The sequence below is a fragment of the Babylonia areolata genome, chromosome 25 (assembly GCF_041734735.1).
Source record: "Babylonia areolata isolate BAREFJ2019XMU chromosome 25, ASM4173473v1, whole genome shotgun sequence".
NCBI lineage: Eukaryota > Metazoa > Mollusca > Gastropoda > Neogastropoda > Buccinidae > Babylonia > Babylonia areolata.
The window spans coordinates 15,480,939-15,491,013 of record NC_134900.1 but is presented as its reverse complement, the minus strand read 5'-3'; the positions used below and the strand labels follow the sequence as shown (position 1 = coordinate 15,491,013).

Below are 10,075 nucleotides of genomic sequence, written 5' to 3'. Positions count from 1 at the left end.
GACACATATATGCACTAATAATTTGTATCCGTTATCTTTTTCTTGGATTTCTTTGCATAAAAGATTTGCGTACTTCATTTACTTATTTGTTGTTTAATACTTTATTATCTCTCTTTTTTCTGAAATTGGTTTTGTTTTCTCATTTAGTTTTATTTTGTGATGTAATATTGACCAATAGGAAATATAATTAATTGCTTGTCAGGTTTAAGTGTTAGATGTGTATGAGCATTGTTGAAAATAGGGTTAACATTCATATCTTGTACTGATGTTGATATATTTGTAATAAACACAGGCTGCTGGTCAGTCTTTTGTTCTTATAAACACAGGAGAAGTGAGGAGAGATCTTTGTGTTTTGATTGTGAATGAAGAAAGATTGATTTTCCACATCAACAGAGTATGTGTGGGTTTATTCAGACCTTGTTCTAATCTTGTGATTCTGAACTTTGTGCTTGTGAACTGTAAGGATGAGCATGTGTGCATGTTTGCATGCATTATGTTGGAATCTCTGGTTGTTTTATCCTGAGCATATGAAGTGTGAGTGAATGAAGTGCATGACGGAGTGCACAGTGTGTGTGTGTGTGTGTGTGTGTGTGTGTGATACAAATTGTGACTGCCAACACTACTACATTCCACAGAACTAGACAGGCAGAAGTGTGTACTTGGGGCTATGTATGCCTTGTTTAACTTTGTGCATTTTATCATAACATTGTGAATAATCTTCACAGTGCATACTATATGTGCAACATGGTCTTTATGAAAGCACTTTTCACTTGTCTACTCCTTGATAATAGGCTGATTTCTGGGAAGGCAAAGAGAAAGATTCATGGAATAACAACTTAAATTCAAGCCTTTTTCTTGTTTACCTGTCATGAGCTACTGAACATACACACTTGCACACCCAAAGAACAAGAGAAAAGTCATAAAAGTTAACCATAATTAATCCTCTTTCCCCAAGTACAATGTGGCAATAGAAATTTTAAAAAATGACATGAATTACTATAGGCAAAAAAACAAACAAAATGAATAGCTCACAGATACCTAAAGGTTAAACTTATCAGCTGTATCCATAGTACTGTCCTTCTAATAAAGCTCTCTCTGGGTCACGTGAGTTTTTTCTAGGTCTTCGTCCCACAGGCTCCAGGTCGTTGTAACATTTATCAAACACACTGTCGACGATCTCCATGGCCTTCTCCACAGGCACATTACGTACCATCAAAACTGACTGCAGCGCTTTGGACTTGACACATTGCTAGAAAGATATCAGAGAAAAACAATTACTGTCACTAACATGCACAGCTTTTGACTTGACACATTACTGGAAAGACAAGACAGGAAAAAACAACAACACCAGTAATATAAGATTGTGCAGTGCTTTTGACTGGGAACATTACGAGAAAGATATCACACTCACACAAAAAGTTCATAAATAGATAGCAGATTCAACTGAAAAAAAAAAAAAAAATTTTGAGAGAAATTGCCAGTAACTATAAGAAAATTACAACAATGCAATAATAAAATGATTTCAGTCATTTTTTTTCTCAAAAGTATCCTGCTTACAGTTTTTTTTTTCAGGACATGGCTTAAAAAAATGTTACAATTTATAGAAACATTCACGTTTATACATGTATCAGAATACATGTATCTGAGTTTAGTTGTACTTTTATCTATGGTATCTATGCAAAGTTCAATCAGCATATGACTGAAAATAGTACCATAATAATTTAAGTACACAACCTTACCCACTCAGACACAATCAAATGCACAGCCATACCCGCTACTGCAATCAAACTGTCCACCCACTCATATCAACACAGATGGAAATTATTTGAAATTAACTCCAAAGTGCACAACACGCATTTTTGGACTCTTTCACCTTTTCCCACCGCCTCTTTTCCATATTGTTTAATGTGTCTGTTTCAGATACTGGAGATAAACACACACACACACACACACTGACACAGGCATACATTTATACACAAACACAGATACTGAAGATAAACACACAGAGGCACACATATATATGTATGTACATAGTACATTTTTTATGCAAACCACCTACATCCCCCCACCTACCCTTAATCCTCCAGTCCTGAGCTACTGCATGACTTACAGAGTGGCGCTGTTTAATGTTGACAGGCGATGCATCGCCTGAGGCAAAAGCAGCCATGAATGAACAGTGCATCAAGTTGGCTGCTCTGATCTGGAAGCCAAGCAAAGAGGCAAAGAGTGATGACAGTTGAACTGTGAATTTCTGTCCTATGTTTGACAATAAACCAGTCCTATATTCTCTTGATTATCTCACCATCAGAACTAATAAGGAAATACGTTGCCTCCTGGTAGGCTCGGCCTTAAAGGTCACTAGCTTTCACTCTATCTTCTTGATGAGCAAAAATAATAAATATTGAATAACCTTTGTTTCAAATTGTTGATATGACTAACAGTAGAAAAATGGTAAACAACAAAGTACAATAACTCACTCTTATTGCAAGACAAGGGCACACAACAAGTTGCTGCAATGTGCTTCTCATCTGCATTCATGTAAACAAGAAGGACAGAGAAATAAACACAGAAACTTCCTCACATACATTCAGAAACCTAAAAATCAAAGAAAACAAATCTACCAAAATGATTTATAATAATATAATATTTGGGAGTCTACTTTTTCTTTGTCTCTCTCAGACATATTTACCTCTGTGCAAGCAAGGTGACGAAGGTCCTCAAAGTCGACCTTGGCTCGGCAGGAGTCGAAGGCATGGATGAACTCATGGGCAAGCACGTTGCAGCATGTACTGCGCTTTTTTACATTGTTCTGGCAAATCACAACCTGCAGAAACACAGAGACAAAAGAACTATCACAAAGCAAAAGGCTGGGGAGTAAAAATGGGCCAATCTCTCAAAATTGAAGATTGATATCTAGTAATTCATTAAACATGGCAATCTATAAGCATTCAGGATGAAATTTATCCAGGACAATCTCTAAGCATCTTCAGGATATAATTGTTGTTATGTCTTTCCAAACCAGGTTACACACTTCATCCAATCATTAGGCAACATTCTATCTTTGGCCTTGTTTTTAAAACTTAGTGGATGGTGACTGTGAGTACATCAGAATGAGTGATTGAGTAGATGTGTGCGAGTGTGCACACACATTTCTGTTTTTGCAAATTCATGTGTCTTATTGCCTACATGTTCATCTACATACTTGCATGAACAATGTGCAGACATGCATGAACAAGAGCATGTATTTGTACAGCACAGTGCAGTACCCATTTTTTAATCAGATTTACTAATGTTGAACTGAAAAACATATTCGTATGATGCTTGCTTGAAATCAAATATATATTCTGAAAGTGCATGAGCATGTGTGCACAAGCATGTATGCCAACAGGCATGAAAGTGTGTGTTTGATGGATTGGAGCCTTAGAAAAAATCATAATCCACATGCCACAGGAATTGCACTTTGATGTTTCCAGTCCTAGCCAGTGCAAAAAATATGTAATATATCATATTGAATATTGTGGTGAGTTTGCAAGCTCACCTGATTTGTGGTTGGATCAAACCCTCCATTCACCTTCTCCAAGCAGTTCTCACAGGATATGTGTCGACGGAGGTTGACTTCACTTGATTGGGTACATGAAAAAATAACACACACCAACATACACACAGTAACACACACACACACACCAGGATACTTTACAAAATGATCAGCTTGACAATAATCACAATTTATTCTTAATGCACGGAAGACAGAAACAGATCACACACACACACACACACACACACACACACACACACACACACCAACTGTGTGTATTTCTGCTGAATAGTTATATACTTACCAACCATGGGACTTTAATGCTCTTGTCATGAGTTTCACCATTGGGTCTGTTACAGAAAGATGGGAGAACACATTAATTTTGGAGACAAACAGAGCACGTGCTCACACACACATACACATATGCGCACACACACACACACACACACACACACACTGTCTCTCTCACACACACAGTCACAGGTGCATATTTGCACACCACTCTGGCAGGATGAAACTGTCATTAGTTAAACTTATTCAACATCTGTACACAAGTTGTGTATGAATAACAATTATAACAGGAATGTTGGTGGTGTATGTGTGTGCTAGACTCATGTACATGTGTGTGTGTGTGTGTGTGTGTGTGTGTGTGTGTGTGTGTGTATGAATATGTGTTACCAATGGCTCAGCCAACCACAGAGGGCCGTTTCCAGCCTGTAAATCCCCACCGTTAAGGTCCTTTCAGGCTGTTGTGTGTGTGTGTGTGTGTGTGTGTGTGTGTGTGTGTGTGTGTGTTTGTGTATTATGTTGTGTGTGTGTGTGTGTGTGTGTGTGTGTGTGTGTGTGTGTGTGTGTGTGTGTCTGTGTGTGTGCTCATATGTGTGCACGTGCATGTGTTTGTGTGTGTGGTCATGTATAAAGTTCAGCAACTGCAGTATTCTACAAGAACATTCTTGCATTTACCATTTCCGAAAAAATACAAATAAAAAGCTATGCACTTATAATATGGGTGGGTCTCTAGTTTTGACAAGTCTCTCAAAACACACCTCTTCCTTACCAATCCCATGCAGTACCAACCATCATAATAATTAAAATAATAAACTCATACTTCTGCTGGTTGTTTACAAACTTGTACGTGTTTGTTTGTTTACGTGATTGTGAGTGCTCACACTTGTTTGTGTGTAGTAGTTTTTTTCTCACCGTTCTGCACACACCAGGTGACATTGGCTTCACACCGAAAGTTGTTCCCTCCCGACCGCCCCCATACAGAACTCCAGAAAGATTTAACTTCTTCTGATCCTCCACGCTGGGGATAGAAATAAAAACCAAAGTCTTCTTCTTCTGTTCTTTGAAACTTCTTTTGAGGTGCAGGGGAGTCAGCAGGTTTGTCGTCTGCTCTTTCATCACCCGTTGACCCTGTGGTAGCCATGTTAGATCGCAAAGCTTTCAAAGTAAGCTCCCTTAGTTTCAGTATATGTAACGTTTCCTCGTCTTGCTTTCACTTTAGAATGCCGGCCAACAACAAAAATTGAGAAATTGTCTCAAACAGGATGTGATGTGGTAATGTGAAAGTTTATAAGCCGTTGATGTGATATTTTATGATGTGATAAGAAAACAATATATATATTCTTGAGCTTTGAAGGTGGGACATATTTTCCTGTATCAGGTACAGGTACAGAATTTGGGACTTTTTTTATTTTATTTAATTTTTTTTTTTTTAAAGCCTTTTTGGCTTTTCAACGCCCCTTCCTAATTTAGAAATAGTTTAGGGTTGCGTACATGCGTATGAAATTTTTTAAATGTTCATTCATCAAAATCGAATGGTTTTATTAATGATTTAGAGTCATTGTCTAGAAGATTCTTGAACTGGTCAATAGTTTTAGTTGTTTTTGTTGAATTATTCAGTGCATTCCATAAGATGTTAAGATGGTGGGACAGGACAGCAACATGTGGATTGTGTGTGTGTGTGTGTGTGTGTGTGTGTGTGTGAACCACTCGGGTGTTTATCCGTGTGGGGTGTTTTCATGCAATAGAGATGGAAGAGGAGTTGGCGATCTGTACTGAGCCCGTAGATGGTGACTTGATGGGTCCAGCTGATGGATGCTGAACTTCTTGAAGCTGCTGCCATTATACTAGTTTATTCGCCACTTTTATTCGGATGGATGCAGTATTTCCCCATGGTGTTGATTAAAAAAAAAAGTAACCCCCCCAAAAAAAACAACAAAAAAAAACAACAACAAACAAACAAACAAAACACACAAAAACCCCCCCAAAAAAAAACAAAAAAAAACCCACAACAAAAACAAACAAAAAAACACCACCACCCATGTCTAACCTAATTTATTTTCCCTGCCAGCAAGCTACACCGATGGTCGCCTGTCGTCCTAGCAAGCTAGGACCAATGCCAGACCCAAATACAACATAATGCTGTAGCAGGCCCACGTTACCTAAAAGAAAAAAGAAAAAGAAGAAGAAAAAAAAAAACCTACCAGGGGAAGGCATTCCTCCATGCAGTCCTGAAGTGGCTTCACAAAACAGACTTACTTTCTCTTTGGCTGTGTTCTCTGTTCCAGCTTGCTGCCTGCTCTGTAGTGTTTGCCTTGCCTTGCCTTTAAATCGCCCATGACTTCACAGTATGTGGGAGGGAATTCATTGCAATACCACTTGTGTATTACTGATACTAACGATCTGTAGAACCCAGTTTCATTTCTTGCAGGACCAGCTCTTGTTCTTGTATAATGTCTGAAAGTTTGTGAAGAAGAGACCAACAGTCTGAGAGGTCGGCTCTCTGTCTGGTGTCAATATCTGAGGGGCAGTGAACAGGACATGTGCTTTGGCACAGTGGTTAGCTTCCCTTGGGGTGTGCAGGATTCCTGACCTAGAGGTAATGCGTCCGCCTAGGAAGCGAGAGAATCTGAGCGCTCTGGTTCGAATCATGGCACAGTCACCAGTATTTTCTCCCCCTCCACTAGACCTTGAGTGATGGTCTTGACGCTAGTCATTCGGATTAGACAATAAACCATGTGCAGCATGCACTTAGTGCATGTAAAAGAACCCACAGCAACAAAATGGTTGTCCATGGCAAAATTCTGTAGAAAAATACACTTCAATAGGAAAAAAAACCCAGCTGTCTTCAAGGGAGTTCTGGTGTTTGAGGAGTGAAACATATTCAGGACCTCGACCAGAAGTGTCAGTTCCGCAAAGAGAGGAAACGAGACCTATCATCTGATATTGCCTGCCCACAGTGAGACTGCATTTGTGTGTCTGTGTTGAACTTCCTCTTGGAGGTCATAGAGCATGCTGATGATCCTCATTTAGGCTCTTACTCTTAGTCAGTTTCCAATGTTGCTGTCATCCTCTGTTTGGTGTCCTGGTTAAGTTTTCAGGCAATATCTGGTGTGCTGGTGGCAATATCTGGTGCGCTGGTTAGGTTTTCAAGCAAAATCTGGTGCTGGTTAAGTTTTCAGACAATATCTGGAGTTCTGGTTAAGTTTTCAGACTATCTGGTATGATTGTAATGTTTTCAGGCAGTATCTGGTGTGCTGGTTAAAATTAAGTTTTCAGGCAATTTCTGGTGTGCCGATTAAGTTTTCAGACAATATCTGGTATGTTTGTTATGTTTTCAGGCAATATCTGGTGTTATGGTTAAAATTAAGTTTTCAGGCAGTATCTGGTGTTCTGGGTACATTTTCAGGCAATATCCGGCATGCTTGTTAAGTTTGCAGGCAATATTTGGCATGCTTGTTAAGTTTTCAGGCAATAGCTGGTATGCTTGTTAAGTTTTCAGGCAATATCTGGTGTTCTGGTGAAGTTTTTCAGTGCTTGAATGATGCTTGTTGCCTTGTCACCTGGTGTGTTGGTGAGGATGAGATGGTTGTCAGCTAAGCAGCTCTCTGTTGTTCAGGTCTTCATGATATAATCCTCAGTTTAGTGAGTGACCACTCAAGTCACCGACTAAAAGCGGACTTTAGTTGAGCTTATGTACTTTGACCTGATTTAGTTTATTGGGTGTAACTTTCAGTCCAGTCAAGAACTTGTTAAAGCATCAGACTTTCAGTCAGCCCAGTCAAGAGACTGGCTTAGCTGTGCAAAAAATAGAAAATAAAACAGGAAATATATGTGAAAAAGCCTCATAGATTTGTTGTTATATCCCAGTCATATGATCTGATCTTAGTAACATTTTTTGGGGTGTTATTGTTACTGTTCTTATTTTTTTGGCCAGTGACAGTAAGCTACTGTTTATGTTCATGTTTGGAATGAATAAGTATTTCACTGATCTGCAAGTTACTGCCATCCGTATCTTCTCGCAACTAATATACAAGAGAACATTCACACTATTCATGAGAAACCAAGATCTATAGTAAGACTGACTGATTAAACGAGACTTACCTGGAAGATAAAATTTAATCGGAGGTTTACCCTATGGGAGGGCGCCCTGAAAGAATTATTATAGTTTGAGCGTGAGTGCTTGCTATCTGGGCATCAGTTCATGTCTAACTCGCCTGGGCGTCGGCTGCTTATATCAAACCATGATTCTGAGATGGCACCTTCTCATTGGGTAGAATTATTGCTTGGCTTTCACAAAAGTGGGGTTTTTTTTTTCCTTCTCTTTTTTTTTCTTTCCTTATGAAATAAATTCAGTCACTGTAACTATGCAAAGTACATAAATTCATCAAGGTTAGAAACTAAGAAAGTATACACCTGTCTGACAATGATCAGAAAGGCTTTGCATTAAGGTATTATTTTGAATTTGAAGAATCATATGATGAACTTATGACGATAGCTTGCAAGAAAAAGAACAGCTGGTCTCATATTTAAACTTCATTATTGCCCCAATATATCCCATATATATACCTATTATTTTTGGTATTTCTAGGTTAATTCATATCAACATTTATAGCCCAGCTGACCGAAGTGCAACAGAGAATTAGGAAGCCTAGAAAATGGATCACCAAGGAATGATAAAATCAGAGTCAAAAACAGACGATACAGTTTAAATAAATGAACACCACCAAAGTATGGCAACCACAGCACCCAAAGTCAAGTTTGTCAAAAGCGGCAAGTGTGTAGCGTGCGCAAAGCTGATTTTCCATTTTGAAGGCAGCGTGAATGTTACTGACTTAAACCCACAGGAAAGAACAGTGTGTGCGTCTCTGACAGGAAGAGGAGACCAGAAGGAAAGCAAGGACATTTTGTGTGTTTCATGTTATTGCAAACTGCAGCAAGATCACAAAGAGAGTGTTGGTGAGTATATATATATATATATGCCTGTGTGAAACTACTTTAATGTGAATATATTAGTATTCGTTCCAGTAACTGCTAGGTCTACCTTTTTTGTTGTTGTTGTTGATAGGGGTGGGGGAGGAACAGGAGAGGGGAAGAATTTTTTTTAATAATTTTTTTATTTTTATTACAAGTAAAATTTTTGGAGCAGGTAACTTTTGAGCACTGTACTTAACAATTGATGCTCTTCTTATATTTGCCAGTAATCTAGATTTTTGTATGCTTCAGATATAATGAGAATATTCCTGTGGTGTGTTTAATTAAAGGCTTGTTAAACTTCAGAAAGCTGAAAAGTGTATAAATAAAAAAAAAATGTTCAGCTACAAGCAGTGATAAAATTATATCTTCTAAAAAGAGAGAAAAAATTTGATATTCAAAAATATATATTCCTGCAGATTACAGAAAGAAGAAGATCAATGGCACATTATTCTGTCAACAGATGACCTTACCTGTGTGCAGTGCTGTTGCCATCGATTTTGCATAATATTCCATAAATTGAATTTGTTGATAGATGCCTCACAGACTTTCTTGTTTCAGAACTGAACTCTTAACTAATCAAATTCTCTCGTGATTTCTTTGTGTGCTTTTGTACATGAGCATGTATTCATATGATAAATACACACACACACACACACACACACACACACACACACAAACACACACACATGTTGTGTTGTACCACATATAGTTGTTTTTGTATTATTCATACAGTCCTCAAATGATTTTACTGCATTGAAGTCGAACTTCAGATCAGATCCCAAACAAACATTGAAACAGCTTGATTGCATATCATAATGATTTCAGATTCTGGAAACGTTGCCAAAAATCAGGTCAGTCAGCAAGATAACTCAGGACAGGAAAGCCCGTGTCGTCGGGAAATCCAAACCGAATCACCAAGTCCTCCAGGGAACCTCCAGAGGAGCCTCTCAGAGCTTCATCAAAGTGAGTGCTCCGGATCACAGACTACACCACCACAAATCGAACACGTGCCTGAGGCAGCATTGCTGCTGCAGAGAGAAGGCTCCGGCAGTCGTCAAGAGTTGGTGAAGTCGACGACCAACAGCAGTACGTTCATGAAATTTGTCAACCAAGCCTTGACCCCAACCATCGTGGGGTCTGTGGTGGCTGGAGTCACTGTGGCTGTGATGGAGTTTGTGTTTGGCTGGCACTGGGCGGTGGTTCTGGCGGGCTTGCTTTCGCTGGTGGTGTACGCCGTCGGGAAATACCATCCAGCAGTGCAGAGGTTCTTTTGCACAG

The 10,075-nt window shown here is 38.9% G+C and overlaps 2 protein-coding genes across 2 annotated transcripts in view; one reads left to right on the top strand and one right to left on the bottom strand.

Annotated features, from left to right (window-relative positions):
- Positions 1 to 984: 984 nt before the first annotated feature.
- Positions 985 to 4,968, bottom strand: LOC143299887 (mitochondrial inner membrane protease ATP23 homolog). Its single transcript, XM_076613381.1, has 6 exons — positions 4,736 to 4,968; positions 3,840 to 3,885; positions 3,539 to 3,620; positions 2,690 to 2,824; positions 2,111 to 2,200; positions 985 to 1,249 (listed from the first exon to the last, which is right to left on the bottom strand). The coding sequence occupies exons 1-6, from the start codon at positions 4,962 to 4,964 to the stop codon at positions 1,055 to 1,057; spliced, it is 777 nt and encodes a 258-aa protein (XP_076469496.1). The 5' UTR covers positions 4,965 to 4,968; the 3' UTR covers positions 985 to 1,054.
- The window catches only part of LOC143300056 (uncharacterized), a 13,564-nt gene continuing 8,451 nt past the window's right edge, over positions 4,963 to 10,075 (top strand). Inside the window, exons 1-4 of the mRNA XM_076613610.1 lie at positions 4,963 to 4,972; positions 5,007 to 5,095; positions 8,668 to 8,779; positions 9,623 to 10,069. Coding sequence (XP_076469725.1) covers positions 4,963 to 4,972; positions 5,007 to 5,095; positions 8,668 to 8,779; positions 9,623 to 10,069 — 658 coding nt within the window. The remainder of the gene's footprint in view (positions 4,973 to 5,006; positions 5,096 to 8,667; positions 8,780 to 9,622; positions 10,070 to 10,075) is intronic.

Excerpts from the sequence above, each read along its gene's own strand:
- LOC143299887 (XM_076613381.1), bottom strand. The coding sequence starts at position 4,964 with ATGGCTACCACAGGGTCAACGGGTGATGAAAGAGCAGACGACAAACCT. Across the intron at positions 3,621-3,839 it reads GCATTAAAGTCCCATGGTTG|TGAAGTCAACCTCCGTCGAC; the intron begins GTAAGTATATAA and ends TACCCAATCAAG. Across the intron at positions 2,825-3,538 it reads TTGATCCAACCACAAATCAG|GTTGTGATTTGCCAGAACAA; the intron begins GTGAGCTTGCAA and ends GTGTTTCTGCAG.